The sequence below is a fragment of the Lepidochelys kempii genome, chromosome 6, assembly GCF_965140285.1.
Source record: "Lepidochelys kempii isolate rLepKem1 chromosome 6, rLepKem1.hap1, whole genome shotgun sequence".
Taxonomy (NCBI): domain Eukaryota; kingdom Metazoa; phylum Chordata; order Testudines; family Cheloniidae; genus Lepidochelys; species Lepidochelys kempii.
This window is the reverse complement of record NC_136385.1, coordinates 105,224,370-105,251,413: the sequence shown is the minus strand read 5'-3', so window position 1 is coordinate 105,251,413 and position 27,044 is coordinate 105,224,370. Positions and strand designations below refer to the sequence as shown.

At 46.7% G+C, this 27,044-nt stretch overlaps 1 protein-coding gene across 1 annotated transcript; it reads right to left on the bottom strand.

The window, feature by feature from the left end:
• Nucleotides 1-1,526: 1,526 nt before the first annotated feature.
• On the bottom strand, nucleotides 1,527-3,584 carry FAM181A (family with sequence similarity 181 member A). The gene is made up of 2 exons (XM_073350706.2): nucleotides 3,540-3,584; nucleotides 1,527-3,099 (listed from the first exon to the last, which is right to left on the bottom strand). Exon 2 carries the CDS (start codon nucleotides 3,028-3,030, stop codon nucleotides 2,155-2,157), a length of 876 nt encoding a protein of 291 aa, XP_073206807.1. The 5' UTR covers nucleotides 3,031-3,099; nucleotides 3,540-3,584; the 3' UTR covers nucleotides 1,527-2,154.
• Between the last annotated feature and the right edge of the window lie 23,460 nt (nucleotides 3,585-27,044).

Here is a 27,044-nt window from a genome sequence, read left to right as displayed (position 1 = left end):
ACTTCTGCATAAGCTACTCTCAGGGTTATCATTGGGATGGCTGCGAAAAAATGGGCCCACAGGCCAGAGAATTATCTGCATGCCCTTAATAAAAGTTTCAGGCAGTATACAAGACCAGATCCTCAGCTGGTGTGAATGCATGAAGTGCCATGCCCGTTTATACCAGCTGAAGAGCTGAGGATCCATTCCTCAGGGTTGTTTAGCTGATCGTTTTCTTTACGATAGTTAGGCCCTCAAAAGGTGTTGAACCTGATTCTCCTCTCACACAGGTGAGAATCAGGAGTAACTCCACTAAAGTCAATGGCACTACACCAGTGTAAAGCACCACAGTAACAGTAAAGGGACCTAGCCCATCTACCACTAAAATTATGGAAAGGTTCCCATTGTCTCCAGTGGGAGCTGGATTAGGCCCCGGATGCACATGGCCTGATTCTCCTGTCCCTTTTATACTAGTGTATCTCTATTGACCTCAGTGATTTACACCACTAAGTGACTGGAGAATCAGGTCCATAATATTTAATCGTAGGTCTCCTGTCCTATTTAACATCACTTCTTTGTAGGCTTTAGAGAAGTTTAACAAAACACTCCTTTTAACCTTTCAGAAGTGATTTCATCACACATGACCAGCTTTGCAAGTGAATAACTTGCAAACTACTAGAGTACTTATTTATCTGCAGCTTTCCATCTTAGAGTCAGGGCATGGCTACACTTAAACCGCTACAAAGGGACAGCTGCAGTGGAATTCTTCTGTCCACCTTGTGCTGGTTACACCGGGGGTTAGGTCAGCATGGCTACATCACTCGGGACTGTGGATCACCCCCGAGCAGTGTAGTCATGCCAATGTAAGCTCCTAGTGTAGACCAGTCCTCAGGCAGAGTAGAGAATTGTCCCTGGGAAGCTCATTGCCCTGATCAACTGAGGCTTGGTTTACACCTAAAACATAGGTTGACCTAGTTATGTCGCTAAGGAGTGTGAAAAATTAACCCTCCCCCCGAGATACATAGTTAAGCCAAACTAAGCCCCCTTTGTAGACACCTTTAGGTCAACGGAAGAATTCTTCTGTCAACCTGGCTGCTGCTTCTTGGGGAGGGGGATTTATGACAGCCCTGGGAGAAGCCCTTCAGAGCCTGTAGTGAAGTGTCTGCCCTACAGTGCTGCAGCAGAGCAGCTGTGTCACTGTAGCAGACAGACCCGGAGGCTTTAGTGCCAATGTGTTCACGCGCCGATCTTCTCTCTTATCTCACTAGTTTTGCACTTACGTGTTCAAATGCTAAACCATTTCCAGTCTATTCGCCTAGTTGTCACAGGGGAGGTCTGCTCTCATTCACACCAGTTTTAAACTGGCTAATTTCATAGCCTCCCGTGGAGCTACTCCTGACTTACACCACTGTGAATGATGGGAGAATCAGGCCCCCGTTTCTGAATGACAACGCCTTTACAAACTGAACCTGAACCTACTCCTTGGGAGGAAAATAAACATGCAGTCTGAACATACTTGAGATGTGGAGACAAATAAAATTACCTGCTTTATTCTTTTAAAAACTCTCTTGATATTTACACAAGAGAAGAGCTGAAATCGATTTACAAACTTATCTTCTGCATGAAATACTGCCCTATTGGTAAAAGAAAGTGACCTGAAAACCTTAACTGATTTCTTTAGAATGACTTTAAAGTACAAGAGACGTTATCAGTTTAATCACGGCATTGGTGCTGGTGGTACAAAGTGTCCCCCTAAAGACAGTCCCATATGGAAAAGGTCTCGTAGGTGTTACAAGTGCAGATTCCAAATGGTTCTTAGCCTGACACATCCTGGCTCAAACAATTATCTTAAATACAAGAGGCCCAGTTCGCCTGTCATTTAACTGCACTGGCTTCCGTAAGAGTTATTCCTGAATTATACCAGTGCAGTGAGGGGAGACTGACACCCAAATGTATTCACAACCACTATTTAAGTCAGCCAGCTTGTGCCTTTCCGATTAAAGGAGCAGCCGGTAATGGCTGCCCATCTATAGACAGAAGGAAACGACAGCATATTCTTCCCCGAAGAATTGCTCCACAGTGTGACTAGCTGATGGGCCAATGTCTGAAGTTACATTTGAATTTCATTTGAAAGAGCTACCGTACACAGCACAAAATCCCCTCCCCTCCCTCAGGCTAAATGTATCCAAACACATTGAAAATAGGAGGTGGCCCAGCCGGCTTGGTAGGGATGGGTTTCAAAACCACTGGTCTGTATAGTTTCTGCCCCATACTGCCCACCTCCTTGCAGAAGTGTTGGATCTCCCCTGTGGGTGCTGTACTTTTTCTCCATAGCCCGAGGCCTGGAAACGGTGACTGAGGTAGGGCTCCATGGGTTTGGTAAACAGGTTGTCCATGGTACTGAAATGGACAGCAGCTCCAGGCATTCATCCGGCCAGATAAGGATGTCCCGGGCACTTTGATAGGCTCCTTCTCCCCACTGGGTTGGGCAGGCAGAGGGGGGCTGCCTGGCTCTGTGGTATCGGGACCCTTTTTGCTTTTCTTGCCCTCGTAAGGAGGAAGGTCCCTGGAGTTTGGGAGCCCATCCAATCCGGCAGGAAAGCTCCCGACCAGCAGACTCTGAGTTGGTCTGGGCTCTTCCCAGAAGGAAGCAGGCAGCTGTCTTTTCCTCATGGGCACCTGATCTGGCCTTACAGACTCTGGGCTTTGCTCCTGCAAAACCTGTTCCCCACTGAAGTTCTCCTCCACCTCTGATAGCCTCAGGGCCTTTTCACTGGAAACTGTGCAGTGATTTGGATCCGTGCCATCTGGGTCTGAACTGCGATTTCTATCCTCTGCCCCCTTTTTGGAGCTGGATTCCATGGATTTGCTGGGGTGGCATCTTGGGATCCTGGAATATTTTTGAGAAAAACGTTTGAGCTGCTTCTGCAAGTATTTTCTGTGGTCAACTGAGCGGCGGCAGGGAGCAGACTTGTCCAGAGCGGCTTTGATGTCACTAGAGGCCAGGTTCACAAAATTCAGTAACGTTTTCACCTCACTGTCTGATGCCATTTCAAAGAGGGACCTTCCTGGAGATTTCCATCAAAAGTTTATAATCCCACTCCACACACCTGGGCAAACCTGTGAAAGCAGGAGGGACATATTCATGACTTCAAACCCAAATGCTCCCCTGCAGCAGGACAAAAATTGAAAGCATCAAGTAGATGAGAAAAACAAGAACAAATCAAACTTCTCAGCTGACCAAGCAAGGTGTCAGCTTGTCATGCTAGCCAAGTTTGAAACATCTGCCGCACATCCACATCCTTGCAATCACAAAACCTCTGCATGCACACACACACACACCCAGGACAGCTTGTTACTGCTGAGAACCAAATGGTTAATCTTGTTAGACAGGTAACGTTTAAAGCGTAAGCAGAAAGCTCAGCAGCACTTCCATGCCTCTGTAACCAAAACACACACACTGAGTAGATTGTCTCTCTAATATTGATTGTTACTGTATCACTGCTGAGAAGAACCCAGTTCCCCGGCTAATCTTGTTATACAGGTTATACACTACCAACCTTTAAAGAAGCAACCGGAGCCTCTGAGTGTTTAGAAGCAGTTTAGCAGCACTTGAGTAAGCTGAATGAATATCAACTCCTTCTAGTTAGGGGGCTTTCTCAGACCAATCAGAAGCCACTTTGCCAAATACAAAGCATCCCAATCAGGCATTAGGCTCCCCCATTCTCACATTCTTTGTCATCACAAATTGTCACCATGGGGACAGCCACAGAAAGACAGCTAATAAATACGACCATTTCCCTGTGATTTCTACCATTCTCCACTCTTTCCTCCACCCCTTTTTTCCTCCTCCACCCCTGTGAGGGCCTTCCCTTTGCTTCCCCCCACCCAACAACAACACAATCCAACATGATATGCTGCTGCTGAGTAAAGAAAGTTTAGACACCCTTTTCTCTAAACTACCCCAAAGCTGTCTGGAGGCTGGCAGTAACCATGCTTCAATGACACAGGACAATGCTAGTTTGGGAGACCAGGCTAGCCTGCTTTTAACTGTTCTTGATCAGGGCTTTTTTTTTTTTTTAAGGGAGGATGATGTCAGGAAAAAAGGTAGGAAAGGAACAAATCTCTAAAGAGATGTGCAGATATCCATGGAAAGGGAGCTTGAGCGCTCAAGAATCTTGTCTTTATGTTTGCCCCCTCAATTGAGCCACACAAAAGCTGAATTACCCATTCAAACTGCCCGGACAAAAGGATGGAGTTGGATAGTACTCTTGCATCTGTAGTCAAACAGTTAGAGACTTAAATCGAGTCGTCATGATGGAGAAAGAGTTAGACAAAGCCCATAGAATTGCCATCAGCAAACATTTTCCTGTGTCATATTAATGGGTCTCCATGACTCCCCCTGGCCTGGGGACAATAGCACAAGTTTGCACACTCGACTACTGTCACCCTGCCAACGCTGGCAAGGAGCAGAAACAGGACAATCCTTTAAGGGGAAAGCATGCCCACTGCAGGGAAGGGAAGAAGAGAGCGAAGAAAAGCGTGTGAAATGCTAATTGAGCTGCTTCCTTTACTGATCCAGAGTTATGCGAGTCCTCCTCCTCCTTGCAGGACTGTCCCAAGGGGTGGCACAATAACTTAATAGCACAGTAAAACCCGGAGTCCCATGATGCACATTATCCCCTTGGAGATCTGTGAGAATAGGAGAGCAGAAAAACCTGCCTCTGGTGAATTTCAGAAATGCCAGCCATTCAGAACTCAAGGCAGTTTGCACTCCCATCCAAACAGCCATCGCCTCAGGCTTGAGCAGCCATCAGCTGAACTGCAGTGTTCAGTTGGAAGACTAATAAAGATTATCATGCCTTTGAGATGGAAATGCAATATAAAGGCTAAACATTATTACTTATTATTATTAAGAGGGCCCAAATATAATCTCTGGCTCCAAACACATCCATGCTTTGGGGCTGTCTGAAAATCCAAACCCAGATCCAACTTTTGCAAACAAAAATCACTCTTTCAAGGGTCAGTTGCAAAGACCTGAACTTTAAAATCCAGCCAACATCCATATTTTACAGCTTGTGCCCATTTCTATTAATTTTACTTTCCGTACAGGAAAGAAAAGTGCTTGTTTATGCCATGTGGGGTTGATGACGCACTTTAAATTAAATGTCTCACTTGGCACAAGAGCTTGAAGACCTTATTCCCTTTTTTGCTCATCCTTTCCCCAGCCACTTGTGATGTCATCAGGAGTTCTGCACCTGTAAGGGCTATGTAAAAACTCAGGGCCAGATCCTCAGAAGGTGTAAATCAGCATAGCGCCATTGACTGCACTAAATGCATTGTTTTACCCCTGGTTTAACACAGTGTGAGATTGAAATCAAGCCTTAAGGCTTTTTCTTAAAGACTGGATTTACATGCTGGGCCAGATCCCCGATGTACTACAGCCCCTTTGTACCGGTCTCATCAGCACAAAGGATCACTGAAGCTGGTACGTCCAGCCAGCAGAGGCACAATCCCTAGGCTACCCTGCTTCTGGTGGGGCAGGTGAGGCCAGTGGTAAGAGGCATGGTTGGAACACTCCTGTCCTCTGGCAATCACCAGCTGCCAAAATGGCCCCAGCTGTTGGTTACACCACTGCAGTGGCTGCTCCAAACTATACTGGAATCTGGGCTGGCACAGATCCATCCCCAGCACGGGTGATCTGCAACAGTTTCCATTGCACTAGCCTCCCAACGGCACCCAAGCATCTGTCCCTCTGTTTCCAACTAACTGAGGCAGAAGAGGGTAAACATGCTTGAAGAGCCAATATAAAATTTCAGCAGACAAGAAGTTGAGATCTACTGATGCAAAGTGCTATATAAGCACAGCATGATCGTCCAGATGGGGCTGTAACTACAGTAGGCTGCCTTGCGTAACCTTTCCCACCATTCCAATTACAGGGGCGTTCCACCAGTGGGAGCGCTAGTGTAGACAACCCTGCCTCAGGAGCCTTGAAAGAAACTCTCTTGAGACCTTAGTCCTGTGTTATTCCATGCTAGAAATCTCTCTGCACTCTTATAATTTCAGTCCCCTACACACACACACTGCTTGGGAATGACAAGCAACCGTCTCTTGATATATTAATCAGAGACTAGTCTTCCAGTCCCAGTTCACACAGTGATCATTTTGCTTGCCAGGTCCAGGATAAATTTTTTATTCTGCACAGGTTAGATGAACAGTGTTTTCGTCCACCCAATGTAAACAGGTACCCTTCCAAGGGCTCATCTCTTTGCTTATTTCCAGGTAACAAAATTATATCTTGTGTGTACTTAACATATGAACCAGGCTGGATAAACTGTGTAAACCCTTGAGTAATGTAATCCCCTCCTAAAGAGCTTAATGGCTGCCCCAGATTTTGGGAAGAGAGTGTAACAAACAGATGGAAGAAGGATTTGGACTGCTCTGGGCTGTCACAGAATGTTAATGAGCTGTATCTGCCGAGGCTTGGGAAACTCATGTAACATAGTGAAAGGTACTACACAGAGCCTCCACTGGCACATGGAACAGAGCCACCTCTACCTGGGCAGCGTGTGAGCCCCCTCAAGTCTCCTCTGTGAAATGATTGCTGGGGCTAAGTGCACCAAGTTCACCCTGGCCTCACTCTAATGATGTGGATGGAGTTACCCTAGGATGGTGTCAGCTCATTCGTTATATGAGCTCTGAGCAAGGAGAGATGCAACACCTGGGAGGGTCAAAGACACCCCTCTGAGTATCAGTTCCTCCCCCACTTCCTTCTAATTTACTGCTTCCCTCAACCTTAGCTACTCTGGCCAGCAAGTGGGGTGAGTTTGTGGAGCTAAGGCTATGCATTCCCTGCCTACTCCTCACCCACTGGCTCCAGTGAGGTGCCTAGCCCAGCTTACTCCCACAGGCCTGGGCCCAAGGGCCAGTTACCCCCTGTAACCCTTTCGTGGGCTTTTTACCCCTTGCTATTCCCTTGGGCAGGTGTGGAGTCTAAGGCCATGTCTACACTACACTGTTAAGTTGACATAAGTCAACCTAACTGTGGAGGTAGACGCACTGCAATGCTCCTCCCGCCAATTTAACTCTCCTGCTAAATCGACATAATAAAACCACCTTGAAGAGAGGCATAGCGCTTATGGTGACGTACGTAGAGCAATACAGTGTCACTGTAGACACTGAGTTGCTTATGTGACCCTAAGTGGCCTCCAGGAGGTGTCCCACAATGCCCATTGTGACCGCTCTGATCACCAGTTTGAACTCCGCTGCCCTGCAGCCAGGTACTCAGGCATGGGCCCCTCCCTTTTTAAAGACCCAGGAATTTTTGAAATGCCTCTTCCTGTTTGCTCAGCCTGGAGAGCTCACATTGCATCTGCCCAGCTGACCATGCCGGCTCCCTGCAGCAAACTCACTCCTGCCTGAAGTACACTGGAGCGGTTGGATCTGCTGGGTCTGTGGGGAGAGGAAGCTGTGCAATTACAGCTCTGCTCCAGCTGCAGGAACTTTGATACCTCTGGGCAGATTGCTCATGGCATGGAGGAGAAGGGGCATGATAGAGACATGCAGCAGTGCTGTGCTAAGATCAAGGAGCTGAGGCAGGCATACCAGAAGGCAAGGGAGGCCAATCGTCGGTCTGGTGCATCATCAAAGACATGCCACTTCTACAAAGAGCTGCGCACCATCCTCTGCAGCAACCCCACCACCACTGCTAAGAGCCCTGTGGATAATTCGGGGTGTGGGATGGGGGGGGTGCTGGAGACAGTGGCCAGCAGAGTGAAGCCTGAGGATGACATGGTAGACGAGGAAAGAGTTGGAGGACGGGCATCAGGAATGTCTGGTGGCCTGGTGAGCCAGGACCTCTTCTTAACTCTGGAAGGGTCTAGCCAGTCCCAGCATTCTGGCTCTGGCAAGCCTGATGCAGAAGAGGGGAGCTCTGGTAAGTATTCATTGTGCTTTGATACTGCAGGGAGGCATGATGTAGAGGTCTCCTTTTTTTAATCAGGATAGAAGAGGGATTGACATAACCAACACAAGCACCATTTGTATCTGGTTTCATTCCCCTACGTAGCTAGGCATGGGGGCCCTGCGGAAAAGTTTGTTGATGCACCACAGGATGTCATAGGAATCCTCCATTGAGATTTCTAGGAAACTCCCTTGAAGGTACTCTGCAGTCCTCTGCTGAAGCTTTCTTGGGAGGCTGTCTTGCTTCTTCCCCTGCTGTAGGAAACTTTACCACACCAATTGGCAATTACTTCTGCAGGCAACAAAGCAGCATACATGTGAGCAGCATATGGACCTGACTGGCAGCCACATGCAAGCAGGAACTGCACACTAGAATCTTTGGTTACCCGCAGGAATGAGATATCAGCTGCTATCACCTGCACCTGTGGAAAATGGTGCCAATATTCAGAATAGTGGCCGTAGGCGCTCATAGTGATACCCCTCTGAAACTCCCCTCTGAAACAAGTTGTGTTTCTAACTTGTCTGCATCAAGGTTGTGAGTGCACTCACAATAGTGCCTCTGTCGTTTCTTTAGCTTCTGCAGTTCTGCCCTTGACTGTCTCCTCCTGCACACTGGCTGAGTGGCTCCAGATAAGGAGGATGAATCAGGAGTAAGGAATACATGTTCTGGGAGGTGCTGCAATCCTCTGATGCTTCAGATTGTGAGCAGAGAGCACGGAGAGAGGCTATCAATGAGAAACTATGTATGGGTAGCCGGGAGAAGAAACAAGAGCAGGAGCAGATGACACAGCTGCTACAGGGCCAAACAGACATGCTGAGGACCCTGACTGAACTGCAGACAGAACACATCCATTCTCACCTCCCCCTGCAGCCCATACAGAACTGCCTTCCATGCCCTCCCCACTCTCCACCCCCACATTCGTCGCTTATTCCCAGGCCATTTCAGTACCCCATACACTCCACCTAGGGGGACATGTATCATAATTACAGCTGGACATATACCCAACTGTGAGAGCCTCATTTGAAAATATGTCCTTTGTTTTCAAGTCCCTGGCACAACATAATAATGTTTGTACCACTGTTGAATAAAAATGTATTTATAGAAAGATAAGGAATCTTTGCTTGTGTCCTACAAATGGTGGTTGCTGCTGCTGAAATTCATACACAGTGGCAATTGGTGCATTTGCATTATAAAATTAATGCACACACAGCAATCATAACAAGGTTCATACTACAGTGCAAGAAAACAGTGTCCGGCTAAACGCATTATAGACAGAAACATTACTGGGGCTCATTGTCAAACGCTCCTTCAAAGCCTCCCTGATTTGAGTAGTCCCCCATTGAGGCCCTCTAACAGCCCTGGTATTTGGCTGCTCAAAATCGGCAGCCAGCCAATCCACCTCAATGCTCCACCCCTGCAGAAAATGTTCCCCCTTAGCTTCACAAATGTTATGCAGAACACAGCAGGCTGCTATGACCATGGGAGTATTTTCCTCACTGAGGTCTAACCTGACAAAAAGGCAGCACCAGCGAGCCTTTAATTGTCCAAAGGCACATTCAAAGGTCGGTCTGCACCTGCTGAGCTTACTGTTGAAGTGCCCCTTGCTGCAGTCAAGGTTTCTGGTGTAAGGCTTCATGAGCCACAGAAGCAAGGGGTAGGTTGGGTCTCCAACGATCACCATGGGCATTTCCACATCCCCACTGGAATCTTTTGATCTGGAAAAAAAGTCTCTGCTTGCAGCTTTCTGTACAGGCCAGTGTTACTTGAAGATGAATGCATCCTGCACTTTCCCTAACCACCCCGCGTTGATGTTGGTGAAATGACCCCAGTGATCCACCAGAGCTTGCAAAATCATAGACAAGTAGCCCTTTCTGTTGATGTGCTGTTGCAAGGTGATCTAGGGCCAAAATGGGGATATGCATGTCATCTGTCGCCCCACTGCGGTTCAGGAATCCCATTGCCACAAAGCCATCCACTAGTACCTGCACATTGCCCAGAGTCACAGTCCTTTGTAGCAGGAGGTGATGCACACTTGCATCACTACAACCCCCATGGTGGACTTCCCAAATCCAACATGACTGATCAGTAGTAGTCTGGAGTTGCCAGCTTCCACAAAGCGATCTCTACTCACTTCTCCACCATTAGGGCAGCTCTCATTCTGGTGTCCCTGTGCTTGAGGGCTGGGGCGAACTCCGCAGACAGTTCCAGGAAGTTGGCTTTTCACATCCAAAAGTTCTGCAGCCACTGTTTATCATCCCATACCGGCATCACGATGCGATTCCACCGCTCAGGGCTTGTTTCTCATGCCCCGAACTGACAGTCCACTGTGTGCAGCTATTCCATGAATGCCAAAGGCAATCTAGAATTGTTTCTTTCCACAGCAGCCAGAAGAGCAGACACCACGGAGTCATTAGCAGATTCACGGCTCCTGAAATACTGCAGGATCAGCCGTGTTGTATTCATACTTATCACAATACTAGAGAGAAGTGTAGGATCCATGCTTTGAGACAGAGATGGTGGGCACACAGTTTACAGGGGCTGTTGAAAAGAGGAAGAAAACGTAATCAGAAGCCCATGGAATGATGGGACGGAGAGCCCGCCACCATGAAGCACTGTGAACCCTTCCTAGAATACCCAACAGCAGGTGGCGCCATAGGCATGAGAAGTATGTGTGTGGGGGGGATGCTGCAGCAACCCCAGGTTTTCTGTGGGGTCCCAGCTGCCAGCCCCGTGCCCGGCCACACATGCAGGGTCCCGGTTGCCAGCCCTGGGTCTGGCCGCACACGCAGGGTCTGGGCTGCTGGCCCCACATGTGGGGCTCCGCTACTGGTCCCACACCTGCCCCCAGTCTCAGCCCCCTTACCCCTGTCCGTGCCCCCCCTCCTTGGAGACACAGCCCTGCTCCCAGCCTCAGTTGGTGGGTGGGGAGCACGAGGTAAAAGATTTGGGGATAGTTTTGCTGGCTTTCAGCACCCCCACTATAAAAAGCATTCCAGTGCCACCGGCGGGTGGTGAGTTGCACATTGGGATAGCTACTCTGGGAGCACTGCTCTCTCTGTCGATGCAAGAGTAGCAACAGTGGACGTGCTCCACTGTCACAAGAAGCGTTGTGTGGACATGCAAAAGCAATTTAATTGCAGTGATGGATCATCATCAACGTAACTTAAGTCGACTTAACTTTGTAGTGTAGACAGGGCCCACGTTCCATTCTAGCCCTTTATTTGCTCCATTGTGTCTGGCCCTTCCTAATGCAGCTGGTTTTAGAATCAAAGATCTCTGTCCACTAACACTTTCCTCTGCAGCTACTGTGCTGCTGCAGAAGGTAATTCACGATGACGAGGCTTTGTCCGCTGCTCTGGTACCCCTGTTCCCCTGCAGCTGGGTAACAATAGGAATCCTAAGGGGGATAGACTGGAGAGCAGGATTTTTATTTTGAAAACCCTTTCAAGGTCAGACTCAGGTTGAGCCGCATAGGGTTTTCTCTAAGAGGCCTCGGGAGCCCTTTTGTTCCTCTCTGCTCCAGCCATGTTCATCCCAATGTACGTGTGAAAGGAACAATTAACAATAGGGCACTTCTCTCTGAGTTTCCAATGCACTTTGAAGTGTCCACCCAGCAACGGCTTAAGAATGATACATCATTTTCCACTGTGAAAGTGTCACACTAGTACAGCAACTGAAAAAATGCCTCCACATGCCTGCCCAGCATGCAGACAGGGACCAGCTGGAGAGCCACTTCATATCTGACATGTCACCCTCGACAGCTCTCTTCCTGGGAATTTTCGGGATGCAAGGTTAAGTTATTCATGAGAATACACGCATTGGATTTAAAATTACAGCCAGGCTCTCAGCCATGCAGCCTTTGCTTCAAAACTGAAGCAATGAGAGAAGGGAAGAGAGGGTTTTCTTAGGTGGAAATACGGGAGAAGCGTTTCTAAAGTGTCATTTATTTTAAACCATGTAAGACTTTAGCTGTGTCCACAGCAAATCCTCCCACTACTTCTATACATACAGAGGCCTTGACTGCAATGGTTCTTCAACACCAGCCTAACTTTAACCATGTGAGTATCCCGTTGAAATCGTCGTACCACATTTCTTACTGATGGGGACCTTGAGTCATTTAAACGGCTCAGTGCCAATAAAAGCAGTTTCCCTGGATGTGCAAGTCACTTTATTCAGATGTGTCTCCCCCACCCCACCACCATGGCTTGAAGGGTGAGGTGTGGCTTGGTGGGTAGGAACAGGAGCTAAATCTGCTGGTTCCCTTCCAGTAACCTATTTACAGAATGGAAACCAGTGTTGTGAAGCCCAGAGCTGTCTTTAACCACCATTCATTTTCATCCTGTAAAACAAGATCCTGCTTTGGGCCGCAGCACTATGCATATATACAGGAGTGTTACGATCTGTAAAATGACTATTGTTATCACCTCCTGTCATGTGGGTAGTACAAAGGTGAGCTATTTCATGTTTATAAAGAGCTTACAGATTTTTACCTGAAAGGTAATGCAACATCATAGCTGTTGTGATACAAGAAAATCAAATATCAGAGGGGTAGCCGTGTTAGTCTGGATCTGTGAAAGTGGCAAATAGTCCTGTGGCACCTTATAGACTAACAGACATATTGGAGCATAAGCTTTCGTGGGTGAATACCCACTTCATCACTTGCACCCGACGAAGTGGGTATTCACCCACGAAAGCTTATGCTCCAATACGTCTATAAGAAAATCAAAATGCTTCCTTCAGATATTAGCCATGACTACAGTTAGTTAAATACCCCTGTACAAAAAAACGACTTTTTTGGCTAAAAATTTCCTGGAAACTTTATCCTGTTTTTCAATCAAAAATTTTAGTTAATATTAAAATTTGTAACTTTTTTGACTAATTCTATCGCTGACTGAAAGACGGGAGGCCATTTTCATAGAAAATCTCAACATTATTTTCTTTTCTTTTGGGTCAAAATTCCATTCTGCATCACATTGACAGCTTTAATTTAGCCACACTGAAGGTCTGTTTTTTTGCAATCAGGATAACAAGAGCATAACAAACAGGAAAGATCCCCTATGGGCTGCCTGCTTAACATCACATTTGTGTCTCTATTAACTACAGATGGAAAATTTAAAAAAAGTTTCAGTACACATGGATGTCCATGTCTCTTGAAGAAGGTGCCTTTGAGTTTACAAGTAACAGGTGGCCACAGAGCTGCTAAGTTCATTAGCTTTGCTAAATATTCTCAGGCCCAGATCGTTCCCTCTCCCTCCATAAATGGGGAGCATGAAAACCCAGGGGAAGAAGTGTGGGACACAGAAGTACCTCCTCCCCTTAGTCCTTTAGCAACCCGTCCCCAGGGGCCTGTGGAGGTCAGGCTCTGGGGGAAGGGTTGGCCTGGGCTCAGCGTTAAACCTAATCTAAGCATGTAACAGCATGCCCAGCGTGTTGTGTGGAAAGCCTAACAGTGTACTCTGCATTGGCATATCCGTTAATGAACAAAGTGCCCTTGTGGAAAGAGAGTAAGTGGGATCTGGTGACTCAAGCACAGGATGGGTGTCAGTTTTGGTGTTGGATTTGACGTTGATTTGTTCTGTGGCCTTGAGTAAATCACTTAACTTACCTATCTATAAAATGGGTATTATGAATCCTTACCTACCTGACATGTATATCATGTATTATACAGTCTCAGAGTAAACTACTATCCTACAAGAGGAGCCAAAGTCAGCATTTGAAGTATAATGCAGTCCCTGCTTTAACCTGTTGAGACACTTTTTCAGGGTGTTCGGACCATAGGTCACTGTGTTACCCCCTGCGCCCCCAGCTCAGCAAGAGACAATTGTTGGTGCTAAGCTGTGTTTCAGTTCCCTGGCAGTCTCACCCCTGAACTCCCCAGAAACATCCCCCTGGAGCATCCACCCCTATCACTAGACACCCCCAGTAAATACCAGGTAAGCTGTCCCCAGAGAGTCAGTGTACATACACCTGGAAGGTTACAGCTCAGGAGCAGGTCCTTTATAACAACACAGCACTGTATTTATGGTGCTAAATGTAAATCAAATGTAAGTTTGTTAACAAAGAACCCTTATTTACAGATTCTAGTGGGTATTGAGTAGGAATAATAGAAACAGAAATGGTTACAAATAAATCAAAAGTATAACATGCTCTCTAGAGACACAAGCTTAACACGCAGCAGTTTCTCACCCTCAGAGACTTCCTGGAGCGTATACTGGTTGTCACTCAATCTAGGATCCATTTGTTCACCACTCTCCACCACGTGTGTTCCTCAGTGAAGTAGATAATGGGGTGTTGTCCTTATACTCTGTTATAGTCCAATAGGCCTTTGAAATACATTCCTTTTTGTTCTCCAATGTGCTGGTGTCATACTGAGGTCTCATTCCCACATCAACCTGTTTTTCCTGTTGGCTTTATAGGCCAATGTATCTCCCATTGTTTTTGACTCACAATACTTAATTTACATATGGCAGAGAGATAATTACCTTCCCCCTGGTCTGGAAGAAACCTGCTTCTTCTTTTATCTGGTTATAGACTTTAAAGCATAATATAAGTAGGTATACATAATGCCTCACCTAGTATTTAATAAATACATTTCACAATGATATTAATCACTAGTGAGTCACTGGCTTTCATTTGATACCTCACACAACATTCTTTATAGATAAATACTATGATAGCAATATGTTAGCTGTAGTGAGTTTGTCAGGCCTGAGAGGAGTTGCTGACAGAACAATGAACCCTTTGCAAGTTGGTATTGGGGGGTTCTTAGGTCACACCTGCACACTGGATTTTTATATATGAATCAGTGTGACTGGCTCTTTCCTGCTAGATCCCTTCTTTCCCCTTTGGAGCGTCTATGGACACCCTCAGCCCCTATACGATTGTACAGCAGGTAAATAATGCTGAGGGATACTGAACTCATGTAAGTTACTTGGGAGAATCTCATTTCACCACTTTCGGTGAGATACAGAAAAAATTGCCATAGGTGGGAGAGTAAAATCCTGTTGATCATGGATCTTGGTCTATAGGGTTAGTCCATTCTGACTCCTGGCAAAAGCACTGATAGCCTGTCCCTTCCCTTCTTTAAAGGTTTCCCATGTATTTGTTTTACTGACTGAAGTACCTTGTGGATGCTAAAAGCATGAGCTTCCCCAAAATCTTTCTGGGGCATATTAAAGGAGAGGATATTTCCTCCTTCCTTCCTGATAGTCAAATGCACCAGAAGCAGTAACAGAGTCTGCAGCCCTTGTCTAGCTGAGGCTTTCAGAACCAGACCTCTGTTCGCAAGGCACTGAGGTGTTACTTTGCTTTCTTTCCTCCACTCCACCCCAACTCCTAATAAAAGAGCAGTATGACTCTGGCCTGGCATTTTAACCTGCCTCCCTCAGTAGCCACAGCCCCCCCGGCCATTTCCTTACTGATGGCCTCACCTCAGTTCTGCTCTCAAAAGTTGGAAATTGCTAACTTCATAAATATTCCCTAGCTGAACTTCATAGCTGTGTATGTTTGTCTAAACGCTCACATGGGCCAAAGCTAACAGGGGCTAGCTCACAGCCTGAGCAATCTGGAGAGATCCTGAGCTGCTGGGAAAGACTCTCTGGGCCACAGAGCCTCTTCCTGGCCCTGATGACTACCTAGGGATGGAGATAGCCTCTGCAGACAATGAGGATCCAGTTTTAGATCCATTGGCTTTGTGGTGGGATTCTGTGGGGAGCTGCAGAATGTTGTATTTTGAGGTGTACCGGGGTGTGGACACCCCGCACAAATGCCCTATTCCTGCCATCTGCCATGTAGTAGAACTGTGTCATTTCTGCTGTCTTCAGGCTTTTTTCTTGGGCTTCAGCAAGGATTTCGCTCCATGACATTAAGGGCCTGATCATGTGTTCTTTGCACACTCCAAATTCCTAGTTAAGTCAACAAGTGCTAGAGGTGTGCAAAGAACACACAAATGAGGCCCAACTATTGGGCCTGAATGATTGGCGGAGAAGGGCTGGAGCACTGAGCCGGGGAGAGCCTAAGCCAGGTGTGGCTCAGAATCCCATTTCTTTGTATCCCCAGCATTCAGGACTGGGAGAGGGGCACAGTGGGAGAGAGAGGGTTTGGTTAATTTGCAGTGCCTGATATTCTCAGGCTTTCAGAGTGGTCACCTCTCCACACAGGACAGCAGCAACCTGGCTCTAACCCAGGGAGCCGCTTTTACACGTTTCTACCTGGATTTCACAATCGGCGTTGCTCAAACCAGCATCACCACTGTGATTTAGCTGCCCGGTTTGCTGCACTTAGGGGCAGACTGAGTATTTGCTAAATGCGGAGGCTGTTAGGAGGCAGAGGGGAGAGAGCAAGAGAGGAGGGGGGTGGTTGCTACCCAGAAGCCTGCCATTCAGGCAGATGGTGGAATGATTTGATATGAATAGCTGCTGTCAGTCTCATAGAGTGAACTTTACAATTGTGCTACGTGTCGGACTGCATGTGACTAATGCCATTCTTCTGCTGGCTCCAGGCAGAACACAGCTGTTTTTTAAGGACAATTTTGGATTTATGGACAGAAAAATCCATAGCAAGAACCTGTTAGGAAATGCGCAACATCCAGCATTCCACTCTATAGACAGGATCAAATCCCTTCAAGCCTTTCACCACCTCTGCTAAGTCAAATGCATGTTTAAAGACAAGCTAGATTTTCTATTTCTCCACTCAAACAGGTAGGGCAGGGGTGAAAGCAGCCACAAATTTGGGTTGGTTTGCATAATTCCAGTTTATTTAAATGTTGCAAAATCAGGAAGTCAATTAAGTGACAGATGCTGCAGGTGGTTTCTGTTGAAGAGACAATACTGCAGCAGGGATGCAAAAAAAAGTTATAGCAGAAGCTAAAGATCTGACATGAATTGGAGATTTTGCATTTTAGTAGTTAAAGGCCCCAGTTCAACAGTCAGAAAATGCAACACACAATGGGCACTAGACCAGCAATGAGGCGAACCCTGCAGAGTGTGGAAGAGGAAGGGGTTTAAAGGTGAGCTAAGCGATAACTGTGCAGATTTGTCAGTCTGCAGCCTGCATGAATTTCTGCAGGGCACACAGCCCTGCTCCCTGTCCTGTTCGTCTCAGGCAGTGTTTCCCCCTTTGCTCCCCCTAGTGGGCCAGAATAACTCTTTCTTTAACCAAACAGCTGCTGAGTACCTGAGGTCAGGATCCAGGATTTGGCCCTCCCAACTTGCCATCCACACCACACCTCTTTTTTCCCCTTATATGCCATAGAACAAACATCCACCCCATCCTACCTGTTTGCTCTGTGTTGTGCAATGGAGGGGTGGGGGTGGGGAAGGAGGCATGCCATGGATGGCAATTGTATGTGGCCATGGGTGGGATTCCTTATGCTAAACCATGGAAAGCAAAGCAGCCCTTTTGTTGAAGAAAAAATTGCTCCTGTTGGGAGACGTAACTAGAGAAATGCTGCCAGAAGCAGCAAGGAGTGACCAGGATCCGAATGAAAGATTCTTTCATTCATAGATTCCAAGGCCAGAAGGGACCTGTGCGATCATCTGTTCTGACCACCAGCATAACACAGGCCACAGACTGCCTCTTGCTCCATTTTCAATGTGTGGGACATGAAGCCATCCATCTCCTTTTTTAAAAAAACACCTATGCAGGATCTGGCCCAGTATGCCTTAAAAATGATAGTCCTTCAAACGCCGTTTTAAAAAAGTGACTAATCTACAAGCAAAGTTGTTCTAATCCCCTCCACTTCCCATTATTTTGAACAGTAGTAAATGTCAAATAGAGAGATTGACTGCAGTGATGAGGGCATCCCTCCTTTAGTGCATGTTGCTCTGCTCTCATATGCCACCTTCATCTAGTTCTTCACCAGAGCTGGGATAGCAGTGCTCAGCCAGAAATATAACCACCAGCGTCATTCTTGCAACCTACCTACCGTGGGTTATTGTCTCACTTATGTAGTAGCAGGTAAAGAAAGCTCCTATCCCAGCCCTTCAGCCCAGGGTGAAACAATCGACCCCTTTGCTTGTACTAGAGTCTGGGATTGTTTCGGCTTAGTTTTGTTTTACAGGGCCAGATTCTCAGAAATTGCTTTCATTTCAATGGAGCCACACCAGCGGAGAACGTGCCCCGTTGAGTTGAACGGCTCTGTTGTTCTAGACATATACGTGTTTGACCATTTTATGGTATTAGCTACTGAAATATGTTTATTGATTTTTTTCAGTCTTATAGGAAAACCGAATGACATGACAAATGTTTTGTCTTAATGTGAGAGTCAACCACCGCTGCTGGACTTACTCACCAGGTGTCCCATTGACTTCAGGGGTACCGCAGGATTTGCCCAAGGTAGCTACCAGAAGAGTTGCAATGCTTCACTGTCAGTAACATGATCTATCCCAAAAAAAGTACTCCTCTAACTTGTGGCAGATGCACTGACATTTGAGAGGGATGATGTGACATGCTGAAAGGCTGGCAGAGCCAGAGGTAGGGGACACAGACATTGCCAAGAAGTGAGGTTTTAAAGAATAAAGGAGCCTGAAGCAGCAGGACATGCAAAACGGAATCTGTTGCTGCCATCCAGTTATATGATAAAGCTCCCAAAGAATGATAAACAGTGTGCAGATTCCTTATTTGATGGAGTGATTGTCATCTTCTCTATAGGAAGACTGGTAAACATACCTTGGCCCAGCCTTCTAGTGCAAGGCTGGAGTTACAGTTCATTGTTGCATGTTTCTCTACCTGGTAGTTAGCCCTTATCACAGACCTAATGAGGGACATGACTTAAAGCTGCGGTGACTGCTGCCGGGTGAACTGGCTTTCTCAAGCTGTGCACCAGATTTCATTTAGGAAGTCTGCTTGCCCTTGTGAATCCACCATGTGGCAGTTGGAGAATCTATTATGTATCAGGTACCTGTAGCTATTTTCCAGAAAGCCAGTAGATCACTCAGGGTAACCTTGGTGCATCTCCCATTCTAAACGTGCCACCAAAGCCATTGTTTAAAAAGCTGGAGGGGTGGAATGAGCAGTATCAGAATTAGGCATTGACAATAACAAATATTAGCTAGCTACCGTATTTCGAGAGTCCTTAGCACTCTGACACACAGGTGTTCCTTATTATGCATGGTCTTGTGGTTAAGCCAATGGATGGGGACTGAGGAGAGCTGGCTTCAATCCCCAGCTCTGCTACCCATTTCCAGTGTGACCCTGGGCAAGTCACTCAATCCCTCCATTTCCCAGCTGTAAAATAGGGAGCTGTAAAACTGCACTTTGTCCGCCTGGTGTGTTTAGATGACAACTCTTTAAGGTAGGAGCTGTCTTTGTGTGTTTGTGCCCTGATCTTGGCTGGGGCCTCTAGTATGCACTACCATCATATAAATGAGAACAACCACGGCCACTCCTTTATTACCACTTAGACTTGTCCTAGTCTCCCTGGTAAGAACATTAAAAGTATAATGTGTCAAATCAGTTCAATGCATCCTCCAAGCTCCAACATTGGCTAGAAATAAAAACATTTCCTGTCCCCACTGCTTCTTGTTGGCTTTGCCCTTTAGGGGTTCCAGGTTCAGGTTTGTCCCCACACCGGGCCAGTGGCACAAGCATTGCATCCGCTCATCTGCACTGGTCCCGAGACTGCCTCTCCGTCACAGAACCATCTCATTGCAACTGAGCCGATGGCTTGTTACAAGAGGGAGCTGCAGCTGGGACTTGAACACCTGTAGTCAACAGATACTTGGGCCAAGCTTGTCCAACAGGGGAAGGATATAATACACTGGCCTCGTGTGGGCATGGCCATGATGCCCTCTCGTAGCTGACCCCGGCAACCATAAAGCCTGCTATTGTCACACCGCTAAAGGACTCCTACTTTACCTCAAGTTGCACAGGTGGGTGCTTTTGGTGTAGAAGGTCCAAGGTTTGATCTTGGCTGATGGCCTGGTGTCTGTGAAGGTGTGGTGTAAGTCATTACATCAGCATATGAGAATGCTCCACTCCCGTGGTTATCAACATGAGGCACCATGGGAATTACTCTGTTTTCATGTGAACCCCTTGACACTCAGGAACAGCTCTATTTCCAGGGGGGTCCTCTGTTTGTGCCATCAGAACAGCTCCAACGCTACATGTGTCATGGACATGTGGCAGGTGAGAGTGACTCAAGTGCCTGCATGTGTCACTGACATGTCGCACATTGGTTTAGCTCTGAATGACATAAGTGAGTAACATGGATCAGAGCAGTTGCACAAGATAGTACAGGGACACAATGCATGAATTTGATGTTCATTGACTCAGTGGGTCAGATTCAACCCCTTCACTCATGGTTCTGTTGTACTCTATCAGTTTATACTACAGAACTATGTAGTTCTATGTAGTTTGTATATGTACAAAAATACATATATTTTTAATGTAATATAGCCGTGGCCATAAGACCAGATTTCTTAATTATCACAGATCTCACTGGCCTAGATTGTAACACCTTTGCTCATGTGGAGTAGTGTCTTACAATTGGGAATGTCCAGGGCTGCTTTCAGTTGCTGGCAAGCCTCTCCCCACAATCATTGAGCAGGTTTTATGGCAAGTCTGCCTCAGTTTCCTCTTTGTTCAGCCAATCACAATTTAGCCCTCTGTCTGGTAGCTCCTAACTAAGGCTTGAGCCAGATTATTAATAGTCTCTCCCCGCTCTGGGCAGCAAAGAGTCTAGAGAATCAGGAGGCCAGCAACCCTAGCAAAGGGTTGACAGTCTCCAGCCTCTTTGGGATTCAGATCCCTTTGCTCTACAAGTGTAAATAATCCCTCTGCTGGGGTTGATAGGGGAACCCAGGCCCACTCATTCCTCTAGGTTCCTATTCAGAGACCGTGTACAAAGCCACTGGAATCAGAATCTCCCAGTGCCTTACTGCTCCTCTGGACGGCTTCCTCCCACACCCTTCTAGTAGGGTGTTCCCCAGACTCATACTCTGTCATCCTCTCCTTCTGGAGGTCCAAGTACCTAGATATCTTCCTGCCAGTCTGTTGCTGAAGGATGCTGTCCTCAGTGGGTCCTCAGCCTTTCTGGCAGACACCTCTGCCTTAAGATCTGCAGCCTTTTTATCTCCTCAGCTGTTGCAGGGCCCCCAATAAGCCCCAGCTGAGAAGGCAGCTGATCTCCCTGTTAGGTCTTTAGTGACTGAGACAGCATGGGGTCTGTACGCCCCATGAGAGGGGAATAAAGTACTACTTAGAATGAGTAAGGGCAGCAGGATCTAGCTGAGGCAGCAGAACCAGGGTGGCGGCTAGCATCCACGCAATGGAAATATTTGGAGGGGGGGCTGATAAATGTTTCCATCCCCCTGTGTTCTCCATCCCCACAATGTCTCATGGAGGCAAGAGTGGGAAGCAGAGATGGGGTGAGGCGGCTGCCACAGCACCTGGAATTGGGCCAGTAGTTAGGGAGCAGGTAGGAACAGCTCTCCTCTCCCAGTAACACACAGTGTATGGCCCCGGCCGGGCGGGGCTGGTGTGCAGGGACCACACAGCAGTAACACAAGTGTATGCCTCCAGCTGGGCGGGGCTGGTGGCCATTTACATGACTCCCTGTCAGCCAGCCCAGGCTGGTGCCACCTTCCAGCCACCATGGGTCCCGCAGAGACACCCAGCACAGGGCAGGGGCAGAAGCATGTGCACAGGGTTGGGTGAGGGACAGGGCACCATCAGCTGGGCAGGAGGGCATCAGCACATAAGTGCCAGCTGCCAAGCGGGGGCAGAAACACAGGGCTCCAGCCTCCCAGCTTGGGTCCATGCTGGGTTATTGTGGCTACTAGCTCACTCCAGCACCACGATGCATGCAGAGGAATAAAACGCAGCACCATTAAACATACAGGAGAGCTTGGGAAGGACGCCGCTACTTAAAACAATGCTGACAATTTCTATATTTTTTAATAAAAAGAAAAGGAGTGCTTGTGGCACCTCAGAGACTAACAATTTTATTTGAGCATAAGCTTTCGTGAGCTACAGCTCACTTCATCGGATCCGATGAAATGAGCTGTAGCTCACGAAAGCTTATACTCAAATATCACGGCTGCTACTCTGAAACCTGTCATATTTTTTAATGTAATTGAATCTCAGTAGAAGAGAGAAAAGCCCACTGTAACTTTAAGTGGAAAAGCCAGTTTAATAGAAGGAATGGTATATGGTTAGAGCTGTTATATTTATTGTCTGCCTGGGTATAGTTTTTAAGAAAGAAATGGATCCCGAGGGGTATACAGGCTCAGTACCTTAGAATGGTGCTTCGGTAATGTAGAAAAACATTGCCCAGAGGCTTAATGGTTGCATGCTGCAGCCTACACTAGATATTTGGGTTCAAACAGCAGCCCAGCTCTCTCACCTTCTAGGGCAGGCAAGGGCTAAAAGAATTGCAGAACCAGCAATCTGATCTCCCTGAGGCAGGAAGAAAGACCTGTCCCTCAATGGTACAAGTAAGGAGCTGCTCCAAAGGGAATGCAGTCTTGTCCATTCCTCTGCAGCTGGATGGACCGTTGTTGCTGGCTGGGGCCTGGAGCTTGAGAGTGAGGGACAGTTAAAGGCAGGGGAAGGACATGCCTTCCCACCTGCTGGAGAGGCAAAATGGCTTTTGCTGTTCCTTTGTCAACAGCTATCTATAAATAGCACTTTGCAAACTAAGAATTGCTTTTGCTGGGGACACACACATTAAATTTTAGCCCCAGGTCAACTGTTGTGCTTAAGTTAGGAAGCCGGGTATAGGGAGAGGGGATAAAAAACTGCTGACACAATCTTAACCAGAGCTGCACAAATGTCAGTCCTATAATAATACCAAAAGGAAAGAAAAAGAAACTGTCACTCTGACAATTTGGATTTCAATGCTCTTGTGCCCAGCAGCACGAATGGATGCCCAGAGACTGACACGCTGTCAGAGTATTTGGCTCTTGCTGCTTATATAAATTGCATTGATTCACTCCAGGCGCTTCCATATCACAGTGCCGTCCATTTAGTAGGTAGAACAGCTACCACTTCTTTAGGGCTTGAGGGATCAGGGAAGCCTCCCATCCCAGCAATGTCATTGGTCCCTGTCCCGTCCCCCCCACTTTTTTTTTAAATGACACTTCTGGTTTTTTACTCACTGTCATCAGTACCTTGTCACCAACCTCCACCGAAAGGACAGAAACCTTGACTTTAATCACTCCCCCCATCGTTAAAACCCAGCTTGTTTCCCCTCCTTGAGGACATGTGCCTTATGCCTAACGTTTCCTTTTGAGTCATGCATGATACTGATGTGCTCCCTTTTTGGGTACAGAACTCTAGTGCTCGTAACCTGTTCGGAGATAGAGGTCTTGTCTGTATCCACAGAATAGCCATGGCAGTGCATGTTCCCCCAGCTTTCTTCAACCCTGTTGTGGAGAGAGAGGACATCTCTATGGAACAAGTCTCCATGGATCATTCAGTCCTTGGTGTCATTGCAGAGACTGCCAACAAGGTTATCAATTAATACCAATTGTGAGAGTGGTTTGCTGATAGGGACACCTGCCAACTGAGAACTTGAACTCAGACCAGACCAGCTACCACACTGATGACAGCTTTCAGTCACTGGGTATGGTGCAAACTGGAGACCTAACTGAAGGGCAATAGATCCCATTCTCATTCTCCTGAACCAGCCAGTTGCCCATGTTCTGAGTTTTGCCTCCATCTCAGTTATTACGAAATGTCAACTATTTTGATCCACAGCCCAGCAAACATTTCTGTGTTAGTTTCACTGACCTGTTTGGCCTAACAGCCTTCCATTTCTGGTGTCCCATGAACTCTTTATAAGAGACAAAACTCCCTTGGCGGGGGATTGGCGCATAGCGTAATAGAGACCTAGATGTTACAGGGGCTTTATAACTTTCTATCAGTGTTCAGAAAGATTAAAAACAAATTGAAAATATTCTTGCCTATAAGACACAGTTTTTAAAAATATTTGTTTCATTTATATTGACATAGACACAAAACCTGACACTCTCCAGGCCTTTGCTACACAGCTTGAGATGCTGTCATCTGTGATGTTCAGAAGGCATGAGTGTGTTATTCTACAGTGCATGTTTGGTACAGGATAACGTTGCCTCTAGTAAAACAGGCCCAAAGTGGAACAGAGGAAGTGTGGCAAGCACTTGCTCCAGATCTTGTTCTTTTGAGGGGTGAATGAGTAGGGGGATCCAAGAACAATCATCAGCCACATCACGAATAGCATCATCATGCAAAGTCTAGATAGAAATCCTATTTCAATATGTTGGTTGGGGCGGAGGGAAGAACACACTTTACAACGTAATCTTGGCCACCATTCACCTGGAGAAACCGACCACGCCCCATCACTGTGGGGCCTGATTCTGATTTCACCCCAGCATAAGCTGAGATTCAATTGACCTCAGTGGACTCACTCCTGAGTTAATAATTCCACTTTCACTGAGATCAGAGTCAGGAACTTTAGGCCTGATTTTTCAGAGGTGCTGCTGAACACTGACAATTCTCACTGACCTCTCTGGACCTGTGGGTGCTCAGACTGTCTGGGTACAACTTAAATTTCTCCTGGTCTAAGTTTCTATCTGCTTATCTGCAATTGACCTTGATATGTTATGTTACCACTAGAGAGCACTGCAGGGACCAGCTTGGGAGTTGGGACTGTCATCTGTATTGATGTTAAAGTTTGCACTGTCTATTTTCATCCATTACAATAATACCAGGGTTGCTTTCAGAGCATGCAACCAGCAATTTAAAGAAACACCACTGCTCTCTCCAGGAAAGTGGACATTTTTTTTCATCCGTATGTAAAATGAATCCAATGAAAAATCCCTCCCCTTGTTCCAGTCCTGACACATTAATGCTAGGTGGGATATTCTCCTGCTGTACTTCTGCCTTTTTAAGGATACACAATACCAGAAGCCACTGTGGGTAAAACAAAACAATGTATATGAAGAGTTAGGGCCTAATTCTACAAAATTTGGAATGTTCTCAAGTCCTACTGAATTAAATGGGAGCTGAAGGTGCTCAGTGCCTTGCAGAAGATGCTCAATCCCTTCCAGGATTGGGCCCAATTCCACAATCCTAGTCCAGTCAAAGGTATTGGTTTACACATGGAAGGTGGGATCAGGCCCAAGGTCTGCTATATAAATGTCAACGAAAGTTAGCGGAACAGAGAGCCTATATTAGCCCTTTTGTGAGTATACAGTTAAATATTATGATTATACACTTGAGTTCAGCACTTGGGATGTAACAATTCTGAGCTCACTCCTGCTTCCATGGAGTTTTGCCATTGATTTTAACAGGAGCAGGATTGAGGCCTTCTATTGCAAGCACAAACCCCCTATATCTGGAGTTAATGCTCCATATGTTTAAGATACTGTGGTGCACCTGGTGAACAGGTGGTGAATTCTGCACATAAGTGGAGGTGAGCAGCAGCAGCATCCATCAAAAGTGTTTCTGTAGAACGTGAAGTGTTTGGAGGGGGAGCTCAATAAGCTGAAATGAAACTGTCGTGAATATTTATGTGGCCAAGTACAGAATTTACACATCCATCCTTTCTAGTGATGATGATGATAGAATCATAGAATATCAGGGTTGGAAGGGACCCCAGAAGGTCATCTAGTCCAACCCCCTGCTCGAAGCAGGACCAATTCCCAGTTAAATCGTCCCAGCCAGGGCTTTGTCAAGCCTGACCTTAAAAACCTCTAAGGAAGGAGATTCTACCACCTCCCTAGGTAACACATTCCAGTGTTTCACCACCCTCTTAGTGAAAAAGTTTTTCCTAATATCCAATCTAAACCTCCCCCACTGCAACTTGAGACCATTACTCCTCGTTCTGTCATCTGCTACCATTGAGAACAGTCTAGAGCCATCCTCTTTGGAACCCCCTTTCAGGTAGTTGAAAGCAGCTATCAAATCCCCCCTCATTCTTCTCTTCTGCAGGCTAAACAATCCCAGCTCCCTCAGCCTCTCCTCATAAGTCATGTGTTCCAGACCCCTAATCATTTTTGTTGCCCTTCGCTGGACTCTCTCCAATTTATCCACATCCTTCTTGTAGTGTGGGGCCCAAAACTGGACACAGTACTCCAGATGAGGCCTCACCAATGTCGAATAGAGGGGAACGATCACGTCCCTCGATCTGCTCGCTATGCCCCTACTTATACATCCCAAAATGCCATTGGCCTTCTTGGCAACAAGGGCACACTGCTGACTCATATCCAGCTTCTCGTCCACTGTCACCCCTAGGTCCTTTTCCGCAGAACTGCTGCCTAGCCATTCGGTCCCTAGTCTGTAGCTGTGCATTGGGTTCTTCCGTCCTAAGTGCAGGGCCCTGCACTTATCCTTATTGAACCTCATCAGATTTCTTTTGGCCCAATCCTCCAATTTGTCTAGGTCCTTCTGTATCCTATCCCTCCCCTCCAGCGTATCTACCACTCCTCCCAGTTTAGTATCATCCGCAAATTTGCCGAGAGTGCAATCCACACCATCCTCCAGATCATTTATGAAGATATTGAACAAAACCGGCCCCAGGACCAACCCTTGGGGCACTCCACTTGATACCGGCTGCCAACTAGACATGATGATGATGATGATGATGATGATGATAAAGGAAAAAATAAATATTTTATTTGTCTATCATAAAAATGTGACTTGCCTGAGGCGAGCGGCCAAATAGGATTTTGCAAGTCCAAAGCTGAGTGTTGGGTTTTTTGGTTACTTTTTACCTTCCATGTTGTCATAAATATAAAGGGAAGGGTAAACCCCTTAGAAATCCCTCCTGGCCAGGGGAAAGCTCCTCTCATCTGTAAAGGGTTAAGAAGCTAAAGGTAACCTCGCTGGCACCTGACCAAAATGACCAATGAGGAGACAAGATACTTTCAAAAGCTGGGAGGAGGGAGAGAAACAAAGGGTCTCTGTCTGTATATATGCTGTTTCTGCCGGGGATAGACCAGGAATGGAGTCTTAGAACTTTTAGTAAGTAATCTAGCTAGGTACGTGTTAGATTATGATTTCTTTAAATGGCTGAGAAAAGAATTGTGCTGAATAGAATAACTATTTCTGTCTGTGTATCTTTTTTGTAACTTAAGGTTTTGCCTAGAGGGATTCTCTATGTTTTGAATCTAATTACCCT